At 43.6% G+C, this 25,140-nt stretch overlaps 1 protein-coding gene across 1 annotated transcript in view; it reads left to right on the forward strand.

The window, feature by feature from the left end:
- CFAP54 (cilia and flagella associated protein 54) overlaps nt 1-25,140 on the forward strand; it is a 2,285,874-nt gene that overhangs the window by 1,308,901 nt on the left and 951,833 nt on the right. Inside the window, exon 43 of the mRNA XM_086918163.1 lies at nt 11,067-11,154. Within this exon, the coding sequence (XP_086774289.1) occupies nt 11,067-11,154 (88 nt within the window). The remainder of the gene's footprint in view (nt 1-11,066; nt 11,155-25,140) is intronic.

Raw genomic sequence — 25,140 nt, forward strand, 5'->3', positions numbered from 1 at the left:
ACTCTACCTATAATTGAACTATTAAGCCTCTTCCAAAACTCAATCTGACAAGTGTGTCCACTGGCCAAGTCGGCATGGCAGTTACAAACTGCGCGCAGACTCTGCAATGGCATATCTGAGGTACCTTTTCAGGGCAACTCACGTGGGAGGCACAATCCGTGCTGCAGGCCCACTACTAGCATTTGATTTACAGGCCCTGGCACACTCAGTGCAATTTACATAGGGACAAACCAATAAATCAAGTATCCAATCATGGAAACACCAATCCATAACACAATTTACCCAGAGAGAATATGCACTTTAGCCCTGATTAGCAGTGGTAAAGTGCCCAGAGTCCTAAAACCAATGAAAACAGATCAGGAAAAAATAGGAGGAAGAAGCAAAAGGTTTGGGGATAACCTTGCAAAAAGGACCATTTCCAGCAGGGAGTCCATTAAAAAACTCCTGTATCACCTCCTCTGTGGCCTGCTGACTAGATTTATACAGCAGTGTAAAGTGTGTTGTCAGCTCCCCATGTATTTCCAACTGCGTGTGCCGAAGTCTCCTGTCGGAAGCACTAAGAGCCCTGATCGTCCCAACTGACTGCTCTTTCTTGATTAGCCAGGCAAGAAGGGGCCCTGACCAGCCCGCCTTGGCATGCACAGATGCGGAGTGTGCTGCAAAGTTAAGGCAGCGCCGCTGATCGAGTTCCTCCACATATTTCTTGTGTGCCTCCTCTAAGAAAGCCAGTCCCCCAGCATCGACTACTGCCCTAGACTCCAACGGTAGCAGACGCCTCTCAGATTCTAGCAATTTGACATCACCTGCTGTCAGAGCCCACAACCCAGCCCCAAACATTTCCCTCTCAAGGTGACCTTCAGGCTGCCCATTCCACCACCGAAAAGGAGACAGTATCCGCATTGATCTCAAAGTACTCACCAATAGCGTCCCCAATTGTCTCCCAAAAGACCAAATCTTCCAACATTGTTGACTGCAACCTCCATGTAGTAATCCTTGGAATCCCATCCTCCCAGGCCAGCAAAACAGAATGAGGATTATGATCTGAGTGTGTGTGCCCCCAGTATTCTGACCCCGAACATATGAAAGGAGGGAGGGGGACCTAAGAATCTATCCAGGCGGACATGCAGGTTGTTAAGTACTGAAAAGAAAGAGTACATCCACTCTCTTGCATGATGATGTCTCCAAACATCAACCAGCCCCCAACCCTGTGCCAAATCATTCAGCACCGCAGATTTAGTCGTGGCAGTCATGCCTCTAAGCGAAGGAAAGGACCTATCAAATCCTACAGCAAAAACTCTGTTAAAGTCCCCACCCAACAGCCACGGGACCTCACACAACTTCCCCAGAGCAAGGGATAGCTGATTATAGAATGGGCCCTGATCCACATTCAGCGCATACACATTCCCCAGCAATATATGACGGTCATCTAGTCTACCTTTGACAAGCACGCACCTGCCTTCCGTGTCAATATGAACCTCATCTATGGTAAAGGGTGTCGCAGGACGTACCCAGATGAGAGCTCCCCTAGCAAACAGGGAGTAGTCTGTGGTGTATATTTTACCCTTCCACCTGCTCTGTAACCCGGCAACTTCTACTGCATTTAAGCAAGTCTCCTGTAAATGTGCCACATGTACATTGTGCTGTTTAAGATAGGAGTACACTGCATACCTTTGGGAAGGTGTGTGAAGACCCTAGACATTTCAGGTAAGTATTGTGTGACCCATGTCTGAGCTAAAGGAAGTAAACAGCAAAGGACAGTATCCCCTCCACCTGGATTTAATTAAATAGCAGTGCACCATAGCAACCCCATTACCCACCCCATGTAACAGAAGGGGAAGGGGAAAAAACAATCAAGGAGAGAAGAAACCATATAAGGGCAACCCCCACAACATAGGGGTGTCATCCAAACACGAAGTACAGCAGCACAACCGTGTGTCCTACTGGTCCGAAGAGATGGGGAAAACAGAGGATTGTGTAACCATGCACGGTGTATCATCGTGCATCCCCTCAAAGACATCTAGTAATATATCATCACATCTTACAGGTGAAAAACAACCCCCTCTGGGGCGCAGAGGCAACTCCAACCTGCCCACTCGGCCTCATACAAACAATATTGGCATTTCGAATACCCACAGCAGTTCAGATAACAGTACCCATGAATAAATGGCAATACAGCCACTTTAATACGATACCATCGGCCGTCTGCAACTTCTGGCATTGTCATAGAAGCCTTGTTAAAGGAGCCTGCTGTTGAGGAGCTCGCATCCCCCGGAGAGTGAATGGAAGTGTCTGCTTTGTCCTCAGGTCCTGCTGTGCCCGCCATCTGTTCCACAATACGAACCACCTCCTGCCTCTCTCTGCAAATCTGTTCTGGGCCAGGAGCTGCCACCGACCCCATGAATCTCTTCCCTGTCCGCCACCATCGGGGAACCCTGCCACCTGCTTCCCCAGGCCACGTCACACCAGTGCCTGTGGGTCTTTGGCCAGAGCACTGTCCTGTCGTCTCCAGCCTGTCCCTGGCATCCTGTGGGGTGTAGAAAAATCTGGACGTCCCATCCAATACTACACGCAATCCAGCCGGGAAAATAGCAAGTAGGAGAGATCAAGCTGGCGGAGCTGACGCTTAACCGGTAAGTAGGACCCCCGCTGCTGTGGAACCTTCATTGCAAAGTCCGGTAAGAACAGCACCTTGACGTTTTCATATTGAATGTCGTCCAGCGTCCTTATCTCTCGGAGGATGACATAGCGGTCCCTGCAGTGCAGTAGTTTGAAAATAAGTGGGTGTGCTCTGGCCTCCGGGGCCGGTTTTCTACCCGGGACCCGATGTGAAGAATGGGGAAACATTAGTGTTGGGTAGGATGGATTTCAGCCACTGTTCCAGGAAGGCAACCGCATCCTGCCATTCTGCACCTTCCGGCAGTCCAATCAACTGGACGTTGTTTCTCGGGGAGCAGCCTTTCGCATCCTCCATGCGCTTCTCAAGATACCGTATCTGAGCCTCATGTGCAATCTGCTGCTTTTCTTGGAATTCTGTAGCGGGCTTCAATTCAGCTACCTCCTGCTCTACAGCAGTGACCCAATCCTTTAAATTTTGGTGACCAGCATGGAGTAGGGTAAGATCCAGCGCCACCTTGTCCAACTTGGTTTCCATGGACATACGAGAATGCTCAATGGCTTGTAGGAGAGCATCCAAACGGTCATCATGAGTCATCTGCCCCAACACTTGCAGTGGCGGATCAGCGTCACCGGTGCCCTCAGCTTGTGAAAAGGTTCTTGACTCGGTGCCCCTGGTGTGGCCCATTCTTCCGGCCACAACTAGTCTTACCCGTTACACCACCAGAGACTCCAACCGGCCAAAGTATCAGGTCATCACCCCTCTCCAGGTTCGTGAGGCAGTCCAAATGTGCACTGCGGAAATGCACCACCAAGTGTTATCCCCACTGTAATCGTGCCGCCAATCCCCAGTTCACGTCTCACCAGGCAGTAGCAAAACTATTTGCTCCGACCCAGTATTTTAGAGGCCCACTACCATAGCTCGACCCCACTGTCTCTGCCCCTGGGCCCCCACTCACTGCAGGCTGTGCCCGTCTTTACCCATCTAGCGAGCACCATCCAACTCCAGATAGAAAGGGGGGTCTCCCTAATGTGCCGTTCAGCTCTCCACTAATACTCTCCCCAATAGGCCCAGTTACAGATGCCATAATGCTCCCCCGTTCCTCATTGCCACAGGCGTAGCCCAAAGTCTCTTCTCAGTATCCCATGCACTGGGGTACCAGGACGTCACTTCGCCTCCACGGTCTGGAGGGCATCACCACATCTCAGTACTATTGTAGGCCTGCGTGCTTCCACTCTACTCACCTACTACCACTGCAGAGAAATTAGTTGTCCAGTGCACCACCTCGTGTATTTCAGTCCTTGGCTCCTCTTCAAAGTATGTTTCCACCACGTTTAGCATGCAGCCTCATTGTGCAACCTAGGTCCCAAATCCTTACTCCACCATAGGGACCTCCTCACACATCTATTGCTAGGGCTCCCACAGATCACTGCACACAGGCACTTCCTCCAATTAGCCCGCTGGCTCCACCTCACCGATCTTCCCGTGGTTTCCTGTGGCACCACTGGTCATGACCCTGCCACAGCTGGCCTGTGTACCCTCCATCAGGGCCCTGTAGGCAGCACATCTCGTCACTCAGCGCATCTCAGGAGCTGGTTCTCCCCTCTTCTGTTCTGCACCACTCGTCCCATGGGGCACTGTACATAAGGGCGGACTGTTTCAGCAGCTGGGGCCTGGTCGCAGACAATTCCAGGCCTCCTTCTATTTCAAACCACCGTGGCATGCGACTTCCCATCACAACGCATGGCGAAGATCCACAAGAGCCTCGTTCTGCCGCAGTGCCTTCCAGACATCTCACTGGCCCTGCTTAACGATCACCCACTGGTACCTCACTCCTCTGGCACAGGCTCTTGGCAGTCTGTTTACTCCTCCTCACAACATACTCCGTATCGGACCTGGCAGGCACACCGCCCACTGGACCTCCACTGGCTGCACGTCTCCTCAAAGGCCTTCTCCCTGCCCCCCGCCCCACACCACCATCTTGCAGGAGCACAATGTGTTAAAAAGGTGGGAAGTGGTACATCTGGCAATGCGATCCCAAGTGTATGCTCTGCGCTCAGCCGATCCCGGGTGCTACCTGCTGGTCTCTTGTCACCGCTCTGCTAGCCTCAGCCGCAGCTTCGCGTCGGTGTCCTGCTTCTACCTCTGTGGCCCCCGAGGGTGTCACTGGAGTATGGGACACAGCCCCACAGCAAAGGATGGCCGTGATTCTGGATAAAATTAACACATTTTGGGGATAAGCGATGGAGCTCTCCTAAAATGCGTTCTCCATGCTGCCCCTGCCAATAGTCTAATTGTCATCTATAGAGACACAATCATCTTTAAACATTGGACATGCTGTGTATTGGCATCCCATAAGGTGTTCTGGATGGAATCTTCAATTGTTATCATTATTGCACTTATTAATTCCAACCATGTATGTTACCAATTCAGTTACTGCATCCAATCAGCTTCCAATAGTTCAGGCTTTTTCTAAAGATTACCACAAGAAGCTAAACTTTCCCAACTATGTACCCTACAGACTGTGTGCCAGACATTTAACTAAATAACAGCTTCAATCACAAGTTTTTCCTCAGCAATATGATGTTAATAATATATCAAAATATCAAATAAATGAAAGAAAACTAGCCACGATATCTTGTGTTTGTCAAGTCACCTTTAGTGATAAGGAAAATGTGTTTAGCTGAAAATAATGTAATAACTTGGCAAAACAGCATTATAGCTAGCTAGAAAGGTGTGGTTATCAGCTTCTTTTTTCTTTTTGTGTATCTTCCCTGATTGATACCTCTACCTGCAGAGTCCTCATTTTTTTATATTCCAGATGCCAGACTGGATCCACATATTTTCCATAGCTCCTCCACATGAATATGTGCGGTGCTGACCATGTTGGTGACAGAAGAATGTCATAATGGCGTCACTGAAGCCGCAAAGTGCCCTGGAGCTTCGGCATTCAGTGCCATTCCCTTTGTTTTCCATGCCCTTAGCGCAGATCCAGGGCCTGCTCTTTGACATTTCAGTGAGGAGTTTCTTCAGCTTTACCAAATCTTCTCAGTGACGCAGCACTAAAATATCACCTCCTAAACTTTCAGGTTTCAAGCCTTGCAGGGATTGTGAGGATGAGATATTGATTACTGACCCTCATGATATTGGCCTATGGTGTCTTGGTTCTGACAACTCCAAATACTGTGAGTCCTGTTAGAGCATGCACCCAAAAGCCATAAAAGAGTAGGAAGTGAAGTTCTTCATAGCCAGTGCCTGGGTCCCCAGCTTCAACATCAAGGGAGAAGATAAATAAATGCAATAAGAAGATGTAACTTGACAATAATCTACAGAAGGTAAGCCCCCAAGACTCTCTCTGGCACCAACAGAGTTGTTGGCAGAGCCTTAACTGGTGGTAATTTCTCCCCATCCTGACCTGGCACTGCTTGATGAACCCAAGCTGGCTCCATTGCCTCCTCCACCTCAGGAACCCTACCCCAAGTTCACAGCTTCAATATGGATCTGTTGTTTTTCCCAAACACCATTTTTAAGGTGCTCAGATGAATAATTGTCCATGGTGGTGCTGCCGCAAATAGTTGTTTCAGCATGGGATAAACTTGTTGGATACCACAATCTACTGATATATTGTAGTGGATGCAGCCTGATGGGGCAGGAGGGAGAACTTAACATTGGGTATTTCTTTGCAGCACCCACTAGCTGTGGCCATGGTGGATTTGGATGCCTCCACTCTAGAGTAGGTGCTCATCTGGAGGAACTGGAGATTAGAGGTCTCTGATCTCCATGGGAGCAAATTCTGCACCTCTGTCTTCTAAAGGTTAGGACAGTTTGCTTGGCATACAAGGTTTTCCTTCCTTACTGTGGTGGTCGGTGAGCCCAGATCTTCACAGATAACACAACAACAATGAGTTACATCAACAAGTGGAGGGAGTAGGGTTGCATCTTCTCTGCCGGTAATCTCTGAAAATATGATTTTGGGATCACCAGCAGAGGTAGTTCTGGACATCTTCGACCAGTAGAACATTCCCCAGGTGGACCAGTCCGCCACTCACAGCAAAGCAAATTGCACAAGGTTCTGTGCCCTCCAGTATCCATTGCAACAAGAAATGGGGAACGTGTTTAGGTTGAAATATATTCCTCTTCACTTTGTGTTTCTTCCCATATCATTGATATCTTGATTCCTAAGGAAAATTCACCAACATCACCTCAGATTAGCAGAGAAGCTTGTTGTACACAGACCTTCCGCACGTCTCTTTGTGCTCCCCGATCTGTCTTCCTCTCATGTTGGATCTCCTATCTCAATCACGGGGAAAGGTGCAGCATCCCAACCTCCAGACCCCTCCACTTTCATGCCTAATGACTGAGGCTGACAATTTAACCACATTCACATTTCCATCAGAAGTGGTGGATGTTATTCTGTTCGCTCGCCGTCATTCGACTAAGACTTTATACTTTGGTAAAAGAAATAGGTTTGTCTCTTGGTATTCTGTATTCAAGGTGGATTCCCGGAAGACCTATTTGTCTTATAGCCTAAGATTTGCGTTCTTCAATTGCAGCATGGGTTCGCAGAGGGGACAGTCAAGGTTTACTTGGCAGTGTTTTCAGCATTCCTGTGTCTTTCTGACAAACTGTTCTACGGTTTGACCAACATATTCCCCTCTACCTCTGATGTCATGCCCCAATGGGCATCAATTTAGGTTTAACTTTTGTAATGGGAGGTCACCATTTGAGCCACATCATATTTGCCAGTTATATCTGTTGACTGTGAAAACTGTATTTCTTGTTGCCATTACTTTGGCGGAACATGCCAGTGAGTTACAGGCACTGAGTGTTCGCCAGCCTTTTACCTTCTGTTTTCCTGCAAATTACTTTGTCAAATCAGAGCAGTTTTCCTTCCCAAGGTTGAGACCCTTTTCCATCTGGGTCAATCGATTGCTCTTCCTACTTCTATTCCAACAAGGAGGAGGGGAGGCAGCACTACCTAAACACACAGAGGGTGATCATTATCTCTATCGACAGGACCATGCATTTCTGGCGTGACTTACAGCTCTTTGTAGGGGTATGCAGGCAATAGGAAGACATAGCTGTCCAGAAGAGTACCTTATCAAGGTAGATCATCCTATTCATTATTATGTAGTATGCCTTGGATTAAAAAGAACTTATGGAAAGTATAATGGCTAATTCTGCAACAACCAAGATTCCACCTCAGCCTTGGCAGGAGGAGTCCTTGTGGCTGACATCAGCAGAGCTGTAATATAGGTGTCGCTCCACACTTTTGCTAGGCATTACTGCTTGGATTCGTAAGTTTTTCACAATGGTAATTTTGCACGCAGTGTCCTCCAGGACTTCCCTCTCTCACTTTCTTCTCTAACAATTTCTTCAAGTCCCTCTTCTGCCTGGAGTACTGATTGATGATATATTCAAAAGGTGCGGAATCTGCAGGTAGAAGTACACATCAGAAAAACAAAGATACTTACCTTCGGTAATGTTCTTTCTGTTGAATACTTTGCATACCTGTAGATTCCTCACTGATCCTGACTTCCTCCCCATCTAGAAGAAGGGTTTTGTGTTATAATTGTAGGGCTCTCTACAATGATAGTGACTTGCAATAAGTAATACTTTTTCACAATTGCGTTGCACTGCTCCTCTGCTCATAGAATGTCATTGTTTTCCTTTCTCCTCATCGGTGTAGAAAAAATGGATGGCAAGCTCACGTAGGCATGCCGGTATCGGCGCTTTAGAGCTCGGATGACTCCATGACAGTGCCTTTCCGGCATCGGCACAGAGTAAGCACTACCTATCCGCCTGGAAGAGCTGTGAAAAAGTTTCTGTATCCATTATGGTGCCTCGGATTTTTAAAATGTGAGGAATCTGGTCGTAAGATAGAGTATTCACTTTAAAGATCTTTACTGAAGATAAGTAACTTTTTCTTATGTTCTTTAGTGCTTTATGTTTTAGTTGATCTCCTCTACCTTAATTCAGATAATTAGATGGTCGCAGATTTGTAGTTCTAAAAAACAGGGTTCCATCTGAGCAGTTGGATGTTTCAATAATTTTGAAGTCCAATCTTTTCACATCCATTTTAAGGTTTCATTCTGCCCCCATTTCAATTTTTGTGGCTGTTCAAATATTAGACTCGCAAAACCCTGGGATGCATATTTGTAGATAAGTAATTTACGTTTCTTCATATAGAGATTTAATTATGTTTTTGTTTTTAGGGCTATATGTGGGAGTGTGGAGTGCAGATAATCATATGTTTGTTGTCTTACAGCAACAAAGAAAACAAAAATTAGAATAGCTCAGCCTGTTTTTTTAACCATTAAGGAACTTCAATGTGTCCCTTCTTCATCCCAAATTAAAACAAACACTGGGTACCAGAATGACAAATTATTTTATTTTGAGATTACATTCCTTCCTATGTGGGTTGTGTAACCTCTTTTTAGGGTGGGAAGACCCACTTAGGCTTTTTGAACTGGGCTTGCCACCATACGCTGTACTTATTCATTCAGAAATGAATTCCTACCAGCTCGTCTCATACTCTGGGTGATAGACTAGTGAGATCAGGACAGCATACCAGCTCTGCATCTTATTTCTAGTGCAGGTTTCCCATGTAACCCACTCCTAGTTTCTGTGGCTTCCAGAGACTAGATCACCACTCCAGTCTAGAAGAAAGTGAACGTAATTGTAGTGGGTGGACAGTGGGGGATTGTGAGTGCATAGTAAGGGGACCTCTGTAGAATTAGACTATGAACACCCCTGAGTCAGTTACGTTTTGTCCACATGCGGCTTAGCATACGCAAAACTTGAACAAGGGGCTATCTGGTGCACAGACTCACCCGTGATGTTGATGGCCTTTATTTAATGACCCAGAAGGGCTGGCCACTAGAGGTGGGCATGCCAACAAATTAACAGGGAGAGCAGAGCCAAGCCAAGAGTCTGGCTTGGGTCTTAGAGCCTGTTCACGAGCCGAGCCCTAAACATGTTTGCCATGTAAATCACACAACAAACATCACATAAAATATGATAAAGACTCTTCAAAATTATAAAAAGTGTATTTCTCTAATATATGGAAACTTTAAAAATAATAAATCACATTATAACCCGGCAATGAGAAGTATTTATTAAAAGTTATAGTTTTTAAACATGATCTTGCAGCCATTCTTGCCCCACCTTTGCGACAGAACCATTAGTGAATTAAGAGGCAGACAGTTGCCATGTGCACCTGTTTATGGCACAGATAGTTATAGATAGAGAACTATTATATTAAGCAAGAAAACTAAGCAGGGAGGTACCAATGGTATCCCAAATGGTAAGTTAACAAAGAATTGGTGTATTGCTTTGTTACTCATAGGTTTTCATACAGCTGGTATTCTGAACTCATGTATTTTAAAGTGCTTTCATGTGGATAATGAAGAAAAAGGAGGCTCGCTTAAACAAAATCTTTGGCTAATATCAAATAGTTGGGCTAAGCGGGGAAGCAGCGATTAATCCAAATTTACCGGTTTAAATTTGTAAAAAATCACCCACTAAAAAGGTATATATTTGTCTGTTCTTTTTACCTCAAATGTTAATGCTTTGTTTTTACCTCTGTGCATGAGGATAGAGTGAGAGTGGCAGACAAAAGCCGCATGAAACCTGGGTCCAAAGGGACCTCGACCTGAGTCACAGTCAGGCTTCAGGCTTCAGATTCGAGCCTGGCTCAAGCTTTCAGTGGCTTTCCCACCTTCACTTGCCTCATACCCTCCTTCACGACCTCATACCCTTCTCCATCTGTATTGATAAGTGCTGCATTGCCCTCCCATCCTCTGGGGTGTTTCGGGGACCAGAATCTTCAGGGAAACATTACCAGTGCCTCAGGCTTGGCCTGAAATACCTGCAAGAGGCTTAGATTTGACTAGTGCCCTTTTGTGCAAATCTTAGATTACCTCTGTGTCCTTTCCCAAACAATGCCTATCCCACTGCCATAAAAATCTAGCGCCCTACGATTTAAGGTACTCAATGCATTCACTTGGTCAGTCACACACCTATTATTGTGCATGGCAGCCAAGACCTGCCCAGTCATTGCCTTAACCTGTCCTCTCTTTCTTAGCGGAAACCTACAGTTATCCTGCCAACGCTAGTCCGTGTCAGTACTAATCCTAGGGGGAACACTGGAAGTATTCGTCATGATGGTATTGATGGTCCTCCCTATGTCCCAACATTCTGTCCATTCACTCTTTAGGGAGAGGTATCAACATCCATAAAAAACATGCACACAATTTTAGCAGTTGTTGGTTGTGACTGTAGTAACGCTATCGCTCTTATTAGATGGTGCTTAGGCACTTTTACTTAATATCACAGCACCAGTATCTTTTCGTATTTCATGCTAAAACCGAATCCCCAAAAAAATGTGCATCTACGTTGGAAAAAAAAAATTGCAAATGTTAACACGCGTTTTTATTATTGGTGCCAACAGAAATACTTCATGGTAATAACCAACCAGGCCTTAAAGCTCAAGCACTTCATGAACTTGGGAATCTCCACATGTATGCAAGGCACAAAAGGTAATTATGTGATACATGCATTTGTCGTCATAATATTAACACAGCTTTTTATCGCTTTGTTTTCATTTTTTTTTAAGTTTGAGTTTATTGAAGAGTAAAGAAAACAGAACCAGGAATTAAAAAACAGACAATATGGTAAATCATCAAATTATACAATAATGGGAAAAATGATGGAATTGTAAATACTAAATACAAATAAGCAATAAATGAATGTAGCCAAAATCATACATGTGGAATGACAGAGCAAGCATAGTAAACTACAAAAACTGAATATATTAAACAGTATGTGAGAAATAATAAAAAAAAAACATTAGCAATTGATATTGAGAAAAAGGCAATGGGATAATTAAGGTGGTTTGCGTACTTCAACAGAATTACCATCATGGGTAGTGACTGATGGGGCAGATGAAGAAAGATAAGTTACTAAAGGGAGCCAAAGGAGGTCTCTTTTAATTGCTAAGGAAACAGGGGAGACATAATTAGTGTCTAGTCGGTGATGGAAATATATCGCATTCCACCATGAACGGAAAGAAACATTAGTGGCTTGCTTCCAATTAGAGGTAATGTGATGGAAGGCAATAGCTATCAAAAGATCAATGAGTAGGTAATGTTGGTGAGACTGGGGGGAGCAGGGGATAGAGAACCTAAAAAGATGTGGGTGAGGGAAAAAGGAATCTGAAACTGAAAGATTTTTTGGAGTTGAAGCCAAACTAATTTCCAGAATTGAAGGATAGGACGGCAATCAAATAGCATATCAGAAAGACAGGGGCATGACCAGCAAGTAGAGGGGGTTTCTGAGGAGAAAGTCGATAAAACAAGAGGAGTAAAAAGAATGTGGTTATAAATAAAATATAGAGTTTGGGTAGTATTGGCAGCTCTAGAGGTTTTATGGATTTTAGACCAAATTTTTTCCCATAAGGTAGTTGACCATGCTATTGAAAGGTCACATTCCCAGGCTAATTCAATTTTAGGTTTGGATCTGTCTGCATAGAAGTGAATGGAATTATAAAGAAATGATGCAGAGGGAGAGGAATCTATTGCCAAAGATATGGAACGACAAGCAACGGGGATGGCATTAGAGATCGGTAAGGATTAAAGGTATGAAATGAGAATAGGAAGCAGCGTGTTGTATTGTGAGCGAGAACTGGGGATAAGGAGAATTGGGACTGAAGATCTGAAAAAGAAAGGGGAAGGTTATGAGAGAGAAGTTGAGAGATCCATCGTAGACCATGGGAGTGCCAAGTTTTCCAAAAGAAAGTACGGTTATGGATCTTGAGCTGTTTATTATGCCAAATGGGTTGGTCATGTGTCGAAGAGATAGAAGGATAGGAGGAAGATAAATTAGGAAGAAGGAGTTTGTGAGAGAAGGAAATGATAGGATTACGAAAACGGGTCAAGGTCGACGTGAAAGATAAAATTTCACGAAATTCAAAAGGAGAGATAAAAGAAGATTCTATCTTTAACCAAAGAGGAGGATAAAAGGGAAGATCAGTGGAATGCCAATGGGACGTTTGTTTTAGAGAGAAAGCACGATGATATGCCTTAAAGTCAGGGAAACGAACTCCAGCACGAGGTTTATCTTTCCTGAAGGAAGTGAGAGCGATGCGAGACCGTTTACCGTTCCACAAGAACTTTAGTAAAATAGAGTCAATCCTTTTAAAATAATAATCGGGGATATGTATTGGGATCATAGAAATCTATACTACTATTATAAGGAGAGAACTTGCACCTTTTGGCCAGGTAAACTCGGGAACCACAGCGCCAATCTACACACCCGATACATCTATGAAAATGTCAGGGTGTGTAGATGGACATAGGCTATATAAATTTAAAAAAAAGTAAATTAAAACAATTAAGTTTGTAAACAAAGTAGTCCCCTGAAAGTTGCGCCGGCCGGGACTTAGCGCTGGCCGCGACGTGCGTGATGACCGCGACGCAACGTGCGTGATGACGACGAAGGCGGAGCGGCGGTGCAGTGACGAGCGGCTGTGCAGTGACGAGCGGCGGCACAGGTAAGGAAAGGGAAAGTTCAGTGCGAGGAAAATGTCGGAGCGCGAGTGAGTCGGGGCGGGAGGGGGGCGCAAGTGAGTCGGGCGGGAGGGGGGCAGGAGTGAGTCGGGGCGGGAGGGAGTCGGTGCGGGAGGGGGTCTGGGCAGGAGGGAGTGGGTGCGGGAGGGGGTCGGGCGGGAGCGGGTGTACTACCCCCAGCCCCTTTCTGCCCCAGGCAACGCTGGGGCGGACTGCTAGTAGTATATAATAGAAGAGGTGATAGCATAATTTTTGTTAGAATTTAAATGTCCCCACCAGGACAGAAAGAGTGGGTTCCAACGAGTGATGGCAGTATCCAACTTCCTAGAGACATAATCAAAATTTATTTTCAGAGTATCAGATAAGAGAGGAGCAAACCAAACTCCTAAGTATTTTATTTTAGTTGGTTGCCACGAGAAACCAGAATGGTCAAAGAGATGTTTTTGGCATAAAGAATTTAAAGGGAGAATTTCACACTTATCGACGTTAAGATGATAACCAGATAGAGCAGAGAAAGAGGAAACTTGTTGAAGAAAAGAAGGAAGAGAAGAGATTGGATCTGAGCAATAAAAAAGAATGTCATCGGCATAAACCGAAAGTTTAACTTGTTGAGAGGCAAAAAGGAATCCAGAAATAGTCATCCTGGCGAATTTTGGTAAGAAAAGGTTCCAAAGCTAAAACAAATAATAAAGGAGATAGAGGACAACCTTGTCGAACACCTCTTTGGAGGGCGAAGTAATCCGAAATCATACCATTAACAAAAATTGACGCTTGAGGACCAGAATAAAGTAAAGAGATAAGAGAAAGAAATTTGGGCGGGAAACATGCCCAAGTGAGAGCCTGAAACATAAAGGCCGAGCTAATCCTGTCAAAAGCTTTCTCAGCGTCCACAGAAATAGCAGTTAGGGGAAGATCTAGAGAAGATGCTTTACTGAGAATATCGAGAAAGACTCGGGAGTTGTCAGAAGATAGACAGCCTTTAACGAAACCAGATTATTCAGGACCAATTAAATCGGGTAATAAAGGATCCATCCGAAGAGCCAGAATCTTAGCCAAGATTTTGTAATCAGTATTAACTAAGGAGATGGGTCAATAGTTCTTACATAAAGAATGATCTTTGTCGTCCTTAGGAATTAAACAAATTAAGGCTTGTTGAAAAGAGCCGCTCGACAGACCAGAATCAAGAAAGGATTGAAATAAAAGTAAAAGTTTTGGTAAAAGGAGAGAGGCAAAGTGACTCTAAAATTCAATAGTAAACCCATCTGGGCCAGGAGCCTTACCATGATGCAATTTTGAGACGGCGAGGGAAATTTCCGGAAGTCAGATACCAACATTTAAAGAACCAAAATCTACATTGGTCGAAGGAGGAGGGGGAGTAGATTGAAAGTAGGAAAGGAGATCAGCTGAAGTAGGAACATGTTCTGGAGTGTAGAGATTTTTATAAAAAGTGACAAATTCATTAAGAATATCTTTGTCTCTAAACAAAGAATCACCAGTCGAAGTTTTAATCATTTCAATTTTCGTTCGTTCTTTTCGAATTTTTAAATAATTATCAAGCAGTTTCTCCATTTTATTTTGACCACCGTAATACCGTGAATTACATTTTAATAACCGATTTGAGGCAGCATCAGTGGTAAATTTATTAAAAGAAATTTTGGCGTCAATGAGATCCTTGAGAGAGGATTCGGTATTAGAGGAGTGGTAAGCGAGTTCTAATTGCTTGATCTTAGCGAGTAATTGAGTAGACTAAGCCTCACTAAGTTTTTTCTTTTGCGACACAAAGTTAATGATAAAACCTCTAGAGGCTGCCTTAAAGGAGTCCAATACCATGATGTAAGAGAAATCGGGAATATAATTTAGTAGAAAACATTATTCAGAGGTAAACTTAGTAAATTCTATACAGAAAATGGGGTCGAGAAGTAAAGAATTGTTAAACCTCCACCTGCCAGAATGGGGAGAAATGGGAATGAGTTCAATATCAACGAGTACGGGAGCATTGTCTGAGACCAAAATGGAACCAATGTCAGAGTGGATGGCATGTTGAGTCAAGGATTTGCTAAGAAAAATATAATCAATGCATGATTGGGAATTATGTGAGGGAGAATAAAAACTATACTCTCTAAGGTCAGGATTACATAATCTCCAAACATCTACTAATGCATTGTTTTGAATGGTTTTGGTGAATTGAGAGTGCATCCTAGAAGGTAAAAACATAACCTTGGAGTGTCGGTCAAGGATAGGGTCAAAAATTTGATAGCAGTCACCACCAAAATAATATATTCATCTGTAAGGGTAGCTAATTTATCAGACATGGAAGGCCAGAAAAGCTTATCAACACCAGTGGGAGAATAAACATTGAAAATCACAGGGGCATTTTATCAATAAGCAATTTGACAATTAACCAGCGACCATGAGCATCACAATCCTGAGAAATTATAGAAACATTTAACTTTTTGTGAAACAAAATCAAAACTCAATTTTTCTTATCATTAGTGGAAGGAAAGAAAACATGACCCACCCAACAACGCTTACGTTTTAAAGCTTCAGTTTCTGAGAGATGAGATTTCTGAATAAGGGCAACATCAGTCTTAAGTCTAGCAAGGTGCGACAGTACCCGTTGCCTTTTAATCGGATTATTTAATCCTTTAACATTCCAAGTAGTAACACGGAATATAAAGCTGAGAGGAAATATGAAGCGATAGCATGCTTACTGAGTCCATAGGGAAAGAGATGTAAAAGAATAAGTAACAGAAGAGGAGAAAGGAACTAAGAGCAATATAAGAGAAGAAAAAGGAGAGAAAAGGAAAAGAAAGAAAGGTCAATGATGTGAAAGAAAAAGAATAGAAAGAGTTAAAGAACACAAAGACAGTACATGTCCTAAACAGACGACTGAAAAACATACTTATGGGAACAAACGTGAAACAGGGGTGACAGCGTCAAAAGACGGTGGCGACAACAGCGAGAGCGGGCAACCAAACCGCCGCTTACAGAACTTTAGAAAAACATTATAAAGAACCAAAGTGACAACATCGGGATAGGATGCATGAGGAAATATCTGTAAAAAAGGGGTTGAAAAATATAATGTGAGAAAACGAAAAAGAAAGAACAATAAGTTAAAACATTTCTAAACATAGGATAAAAAGAAAGGGTAAGACAACAATCAAAAAGAGAGACAACAAGATTAAATCAGGGTCCACAAGTCTAGAGTGTTATCAGGTCAAATCAGGTGGCTCTGGAAGTGTCCATAACATCTGCTCCATGAAGACGAAGAAATTCTTGTAGTACGGCAGGATCTTCAAATGTAGTAGTTTTCTCCTTGTAAGTAATTTTGAAGAGACATGGGTGGAGGACACTGTATCTGGCGTTAAGAGCTCTCAATTGTGGGCGCATATCAAGAAATTTCTTCTGACGGTTGGCAGTGACCGTTGCAACATCTTGTGACAGATAAAGACGGTGGCCCTCCCAGATAATCTGCTTTTTGACCTTGGCAGCTGAAAGAACCTGAGGGAGATCCGTGTACTGTAGAAACAACATGATGACCCAACGAGGTTTAGAGGATACTTTAGGACCAAGGCGATGAGCACTCTGTATGTTGACAGAAGATAAGGCAGGTGCATCTAAAGTTTTTTGGAAGAAAAGACTGGAAAAAAGCAGTAGGGTTGGATCCTTCTGAAAGTTCAGGAAGTCCATAAAGGCGTAGGTTATTTCTGCGATTTCTGTTTTCCAAATCCTCCGTTTGACTTTTAAATTGAAGAATTTCAGCTTCCATGGATGGGATACGGGAACAGGAACTTTGCACAGATTCTGTTGACTGCTCAAGGATTAGTACACAAGAATCTAAGGACGACCATTTATCATGCATAATTTGCAAAGTTTTAGTTGTCTTTTCCATAAAAGGTTTGAGAGCTCATAGTTCCACCAAAATAAGATCCATAGAAGAAGAGGATGAGGCATTATCTGAGGAGGGAGGATCCTTCTTGTGGCATTTAGAAGACGCTGAAGATGTCGGTGATTTACTGCCATTGTGAGATTTTGAAATTGCGCCCGAATTCATCTCAGACTTGGACATCGCACCTTCTTCCATATCCTGTGAGGGAGAGTCAGAGTCTGAGCAAGTAGGCACCTTGGTAGCGGTAGAGAGCTACAAATTACGAAGTTTCCCCATGTAGGAGCATAGAGAGCTGAAATTAAGCAGAGGGTTGGCCGCCAATGGTCAAATATTGAGTCAATTAAACATGAGAGGTAGTGGAGCCAGAAAGGAGTGAAATCGAATAAAATGGCGGAAAATCTGATTGTGACAAAAAAGTCATTGAATAAGAAGCAACAAGGCCGTGGGGCAAACTAGGGCAGAGGAGGAGTGTCCAAAGAAGAAATAAAATAGTCGAAAAATCATCAACAATGCAGGGGGGAAGCAAGAGTGAAATGCGACATCTTTGCGCTTTATTTAACAAAGCGCGTGTTATCTAGAGACAAAATAGCGACCGGAATGTGGAGATCCGAGTTGCTGCTGAAAGAATGACAAAAATGCAGTAAAATTATATTTTAGTGAGGGCGCTGGGCTCACCTCATCTTGAATGCAGAAGTGCAGCGTTTCGGTGATGTAGATTGTCAGTGAAGCCTGACTGTGCCAGCAACTTAGCACTTCAGAGAACGAGACGTGCTTCCTTCGAATACAAAATGGTGGCCGGGATCCGGAGATCCGAGTCGCGGCCAAGAAAATGCCAAAAATAGAATACATTTGGATTTTACTGAGGGCGCTGGGCTCACCTCATCCTGAAAGGCAAAGGGCAGCGTTTCCTCGTCCAAAACTACCAGTAAAGCCTCTGAAAATCGGCGAAAAGCGGAGGTCGGCGCTGGAATTCCGCCGCTACACCGCCATCTTAGGCGAGGCCTAAGCCATGCCCCCCTTTGTTTTCATTTTCAATATGGCCAGCATAGTAAATCTGTTTACAAATTGTGGGTTGCCTTCTGATGGACACTAAATTCACTTTTCTATGAGTTCTGCAAATCGGATTGTAAGAAAGAAGATATTGAGATAAAATCTGAAACCAGGCTGGAAGGAGACAGGGAAAGGCAAAGCATCATAAGTATAAAAGACAGAATACAAAGAAAATGTTTATGGGCTATTTTGGGGTGGATTACCGCCCAGCCCTTGTAGAAAAGTGAAAACTACCCCTTTCAAACCCAACCCAATAATAGTAAAAAAATAAGCTAAGCGTTGTCATTTATCATATAGAATCCCCGTATTCATTTATTTATATATTTATTTATGGATTTGTACAGCCCTTGAATCACCCCCAAAGGGGTATCTCAGCACTCATGGACCCACATGAGAAAGCTCTCACAAAGGAGCGAGTCTAGAACAGAACAGTTTTCAAAGCCTTTCCGAACTGCAGATGGACCAGGCACTGCCTCAATGAAATGGGAAGCTGGTTCCAATAGAGGGGACCCAGATATGAAAAAGATTTTCCCCCTGTCCTAAACTTCTTGACTGTAGGTACCATGAGGAGGGATTTCGAACCGGAGCTGATGTCCCTACGGGGAGTATATTGGTTAAGTTTCTATGCCGGGTAAGGAGGTCCTTTACCCCACACTGCTTTATGCACGATACAACAGATTTTACATTTTATACATTTGCGCACAGGTAGCCAATGAATCTGTTGGAGAAGGGGAAGTGAGGCTGTTCTGTAAGGGGCATTCAGTGTTAAACGAGCCGCCGTATTCTGCACTACCTGTAAGCGGTCCAGCGAGGACTCCTCAGCCGCAATCAACAAGGTGTTGCAGTAATCCAATCTGCTCAACACCAAGGTCTGGATAAGCGTCTTCCTTGTGGAATCAGGAAGGAAAGGGAGGACTCTTCTCAGCAGGCAGGGAAGCATGAGCCAACCGTGTCGGTCACATGCTCCTTCATGATCAGAGTCTACATAATGCGAACCCTAGCTGTTTTGGCCACCACTCTGGGGCCACAGCAGTGGAGCATCCCCAAAGAGCATGATCTCAGTCTTTTCGGCATTTAGTTGTAGATAGTTTTTCAGGGATCCATTGAGAGATTGCCCACATGCCAGAAGAGGAGGTGTCTTGAGCTGCTTGGAGAGATTTATTGAAAGAGAAGGTAAGCTGAGTGTCTTCTGCTTATGGTATTGGAGTGAACCTGTAGGTCCTCAGAAGTGTGGCCAAGGGAGCAACATAGATGTTAAACAAGGTGGGGCTTAAACAAGAGCCCTGGGGCACTTCCTTGGTCAGTTCCTTGGATGTAGAACGAAATGGACCCAGATTGACTGTCTGGGAACGATTAGCAAGGAAGCTTGCCATCCACTGCAGATCCAATCCACCAATTCCTGATTCCTCCATTCTCCTGGTAAAAATCTGGTGGTCGACCGTATCGAATGTGGCGGACAGATCTAATAACACCAGGAGAGTGGATTGTCCGTTATCTAGTGTAAGCCTGATGTTATCTGTAACATATGTTAATTTAGTTATCAATTTGTCTCCTTCAAGTTCTAAACCGTTTTTTAGGGTTAATCTAGTTTCACATATTTTCTCCAAGCACCTTTGATTTATTAAATGGACCAGCGTTGATTTTGACTGCTTATTCCAATGGAACATTTTTGTCTGCATCCATGTTTGCCTGTGCAACCACTGGTCACTTATATTTTATTTTCTAGATCCTCTGTAAAAATGTCTGGTGTTTCTTTGCCTGACGTCTAGTAATTTGGTAATAGCATGATACATGTCAATGTAATTGTCCTATGCTTTTGTATGACACAAACTACTCTTTTGAATTACACCTTGTAGTTATCCTGGTTTTTAACTCGAGTTTCTTGCTTAGAGACGCTACTCTTTTCTGACACAACTAAAAACTGTTTTAACATATCCCTGATGTCCCTCTTCTGAATAAGAATAAATCAATATGGTATTAATACAAAATCTGCAGGAAATCATGCAAAAGTTGACTTTAAAAATTAGGAGGAAGGGCAAGATGGCGGCCGTGCTCTCGGCCGAGTGAGCTGGCGTTCTGCTCTTTCGAGCCGCAGTGGACCCCTGAATGACCGCTCTGTCTGCTTTTTGAAACATTGCCTATAAACTTCTTCGTCTATGCTGATCCTGTTCATGGCACTAACTCTCCGTTTAAATATTATTAGACCTGTGATATTTTGGAAGCTTTTGTGGTTCTGGCAGGCTTCATACCGTTCCTGCCGCTGCTTACCTGGTTAGGCGTTCAGCCCGGGATCCTCCCCTTTGCAGCTAAGCGGCTGTTCTCCTGGCTTCTGTTCTTCTGGCTATCGCTCCACGCCATCAGCTATCGGGAAAAGGATGCAGCCAAAGGTTCTTTCTAAAGCGGCAGCTGCCGCTCTCAAGTCCCGCAGCGCAGCCCACGGTCAGCAGGAGGTGGATTTGAAGGGATCTGCGGCCGCGGCTCAGAAGACTCGCCCTGCAAGCACTGACAAGCCTGCACCTGTGACTCCCGCTGTAATTGCCGCTAAGGGACAGACATTGCCAGCGATGTTTGACCGGCTTGGAGTGAAGGGGAAAGCTTCTACCACAGAGGACAGTCCTTTTGTTATAGTGCAAGGGAAAAACCTAAAGCCTTCTGTAGATTCCGTGGGAAAGGGGGGGTGAGTACTTCTATAACAGTGTCTACTATTGCACTTTCTGACTCTGCAAGTTCCCCCCCCCCTCTAGAACTCCCCGCATCAATTAATCATAGCGGCATAACAAAAGAATTACTTCTGACTCCAGGCCCAGCTTTAGACCTCTCTGCTCACCAGTCCTCTCCAGCTCAGTGCATGCTGGATAATGTAGTCCAGTCTATTAACAATCATATATCTACTCCTCTGGAGGTGTTTACAGAGTACTCTTATGACACTAGGGGGTCTGAGGTTAGTGAGTCTACTGAGAACTTTTATTCTGTCTCTGATCATTCTTTATCTGGGGAGGATGATGCTGACCGTCCGGATCTCCAGTGGTCGGATTATGACAGTGATTCTGCTGATTGGCGTGTTAGTCAGGTATCAAAAGATTTGAACATTGACACAGTCCGCAAAGCTCCGGGTATTAAGGTAACATCCCAGCCTAATCAGCAAAACTTGAGGAAGGATTTATCTACAGAACAATCTGAATTAAATCCGCAGGATGTGTGTGGAGGTACTACTTTGACAATGTCAGATATCCCCGAAGAGGTCTCATTGGTAACGATCTACCAAACTATAATGATGCATAGAGAAGCAACTAGACAAGAAAACATGCGCACACAGGGGGCTTGTCGTAAAATGCAGAACTCTCTCCGACCGGTTATTAAAACATGTACTGAGACCACTACCAGGATTGCTGAAGCTGAAGAAAGGATTTCGTCTCTTGAAGATGCTGCAGCTTCTCAGAAAGAGTTAGTTACAGAGGTCAAAGAACAACGTAAGGATATCCTATGGAAGCTTTCAGATCTTGAAAATTGGGCGAGAAGGAATAATCTTCGTGTCCTGGGGATAGAGGAAAACAAAGAGGGTGACGATGTCCAGCAGTTTATAGTGGAGCTCTTTTCTGAGGCTTTCCCCGAGGTCACCCAGTGGGATTGGAATCTTGAGATACAAAGAGCACATTGTGTTCCACTAAATAAGAATAATTCCTATCCCCCGGCTATCTTGGTCTGTTTTAATATTTTCCTGCCCGTGAATGTATATTTGATCTCGCCAGACCTAACAAGAAAATATCTGCCAAGGAATGCCAATTCTTTGTCCGTCCGGATTTCTGTTCAGAGACGGTTACTCGCCGCTGGCATCTCCGGCAACAGATTCCTTTATTTCAGGCTAAGGGGGCCCAGGTATTCTAGCTTTTTCCGGCAAAACTAAAAGTCATTTTAAGGGTCAAACAAGGTTTTTCCTGTCGGAGATACCTGCTAAGGAATTTCTGGATTCAATATAGCCTGAGTTAGGCAATGTATTTTTCTGATTGTTAAACATAGGACAGAAGTCATTCCTTTTTGTGTTCTATGGGTTTTCTTTCTTTGATGACCCTATTGGTATATAGAAAACTGTGTACTTTCTTTTTTCTCTAGGACGTGTTAGGGTCATCTGATGTCTGAAAAGGGGAATACTGTAGGTTCAGTGGAGTGTGAGGAAACGCTCGGTCCTGATGCCCAGTGTGGGGGGAGAGGGGTGTGGGGGTTCATTGGGTAGGGGGGTGGGTTCAGATGGGGTGGGTGGGTCGATCAGGGTGGGTTGTGGGGTGGTGTGGTGGTGGTGGATGGAGACGATTAGATTTCTCATCAACAGTTTGTTGTGGTTTTTGAATGCATTTGATGTGACACCAACTTTCGTATTTTTCTCTAAAAAACAGTTTGATTGTAATCATGTGTGTTATAAAATGTTCAATAGCTGTTTAGCGCGGTTTGTCTTTGATCAAATTTCATGGCTGTTCCCAGATTGACATGTGCAACGTGGAATATCTGCGTATTGAACGACCCTAAGAATTGCAGGATTTTTTATAAGTTGTTGAAGGTGATGCAGGTGGATATAATCTGCCTGCAGGAAACCCATATTCCTTGGGGTAACCGGGCCTGTCTTAGATTTTTAGGTTATGAATTAGTCGCCTGTACTCGACAAACTTCCACAATTAGGGGTGTTGCTATCATTCTAAAGACCGGGATAGGGTGTATTAAGAGAGTAAAGCAAGACAATTGCGGTAGATGGTTAATAGCAGAGTTATTGGTCAATGGTCGCCTGCTTTCTATCTGCTCGATATACGCTTCTAATCTATAGCGACTCACAGGTTCTTAGGAATGTAAATCTGGAGTTAGCTACCTGGCCCCATCCTATGTTTTTTTGTGGGGATTTCAATATTAATATTCCTAGTCATTTAGATATAATAAAGCACAACACATATGTTGGACGAAAGCCCCAAGTCTATAGGGCGCTTCGGATTCTTCTAACTGAACATGGCTTATCAGATACATGGCATTATCACTATCCAAAGCAAGAGGGCTATACTTTTTATTCAATACCCCATAATAAAATGGTTCGTATTGACTATGTTTTTACCTCTCTCTAAATTGTCAAGATCGAAATTAACCCAAGGACTATATCCGACCATAATCCCATTATCTTTAGCTGTCACTGGGATCGCCCTTTTAATCAAATTAGACCATGGACATTTGATAGGAAACTCTTATCAGATAAATTATATCAGGAACAACTCAGTCTCTGGATTTCAGAGTTCTTTGCAATTAATACAGGTACCGCCTCGGTTGGCATTGTCTGGTATACATTCAAAGCCGCATTGCGCGGTGAAACTAAAAGATTTGCCTCCTATCGCTGAAAGACTGAGCAGCAAATTGTTAAAACTAGACTTGCAGCTCTTCACCAAGCTGAATTTGATTTAAGTCTTAATATCCGTATGGGGAAGATCTAGAAGCTAGTCTGAAATTAGTTGCTATAGCAAAATCCAATTTATTAGAGCCTTTTTATAAAGACATAGCAACCAAATACTTCCAATTTCGAACCTCAATGTATGAATTGGGTGAAAATTCCGGCAAGGTTTTAGCAAAACGTTTACAACAAAGGGCTGTAGCTAATCAGATTATCAGGGTTAAAGATCGGTTTGGTATCCTTCAGGACACAACTAGCGGTGTTGTAAATACTTTTGTTGATTTTTATTCAACCTTATATACAAAAGATACAAATATAATTTTGCAACAACAAACTAGTTTAAATCAATTTTTTCAATCTATGGACACCCAAAAGGTTACATATGTTCAGAATCAAATCTTGGCTGAACCCATTAGTTGGGAGGAAGTTGTGATCGCTATGAAATCTCTTTCTAATGGTAAAGCCGCAGGGCCGGACCTTATCCATCTAGAATTTTATAAAACTTTTTCATACTTATTCAAGCAGCAAATGCTAGAAGTTTTTTGTCTTGCCCAGACTGGGTCAGTCCCTGATTCCTGGCAACAATCTACCATTGTTCTTTTCAGAAAGAAAGGCAAGGACGAATTAAACCCAGCATCTTATCGGCCAATAGCCTTAATTAATACAGATAGTAAAATCTATTCAAGGATACTTGCTTTTCGTTTATCCCAAACAATTGTTCCCTTGGTATCTATCCGTCAGCATGGGTTTATTCCCGGCCGGGATACAACGGACCATATTAGGCGTGTACTAGACTGGGCAAAAACCACAAACTCTGCCCTCGGGGTGATCCTGTTGGACGCCGAGAAGGCGTTCGACAGGGTCTCCTGGGGATATCTATGGGCTGTTTTACGTTGGAAGGGCTACACAACAGAGTTTATTCAAGCTTTACAAGCTCTGCATATATCCCCAACTGCTAAAATTCGTATTTCCGGTAGTGAATCACATTATTTCCCCATTAGCAGGGGCACCAGACAAGGTTCCCCCTTTTCTCCCCTTCTTTTTGCTTTATTCATTGATCCCTTCTTATGTTTAATGGAAAAATCTCCGAGTATCACCCCCGTTATTGTTCATGGATTTGAATATAAGGCATTGGCATATGCCGATGATATTATAGTTTTAACTGATAATGTCGCTCAATCCTTTCCTGCATTGGAGATTCTGGCAGTTCAATTTGGTTTAATTTCGGGCTATAAATTAAATATTGCAAAGACGCAAATTTTACAATCTACGGCTATCCCCATTTCTCTAGTTCCTACAATTACCGAGGCAACATATCTCGGTATCCAAGTTTTGCCTGATATAGATCAGATTTTAGATCTGAATTATTCCCCTACTATTGATTCTCTTCATAATAAATTAGAGCTGCTGGATCACTTACATCTTTCGTTATTTGGCCGATCTAATATTCTTAAAATGCTTGTCCTCCCTAAATTTTAATATCTTTTCAGATGTATTCCATTATTAATTCCTCCTATAATTTTAAAAAAAGCAGAAAGGATATGCCAACGATTTCTATGGTCATATCGTAAACCAATGAGGGCAGCTAAGTGGACTTGTC

This window comes from Lissotriton vulgaris, chromosome 1_1, assembly GCF_964263255.1.
Source record: "Lissotriton vulgaris chromosome 1_1, aLisVul1.2, whole genome shotgun sequence".
Classification (NCBI taxonomy): Eukaryota; Metazoa; Chordata; class Amphibia; order Caudata; family Salamandridae; genus Lissotriton; species Lissotriton vulgaris.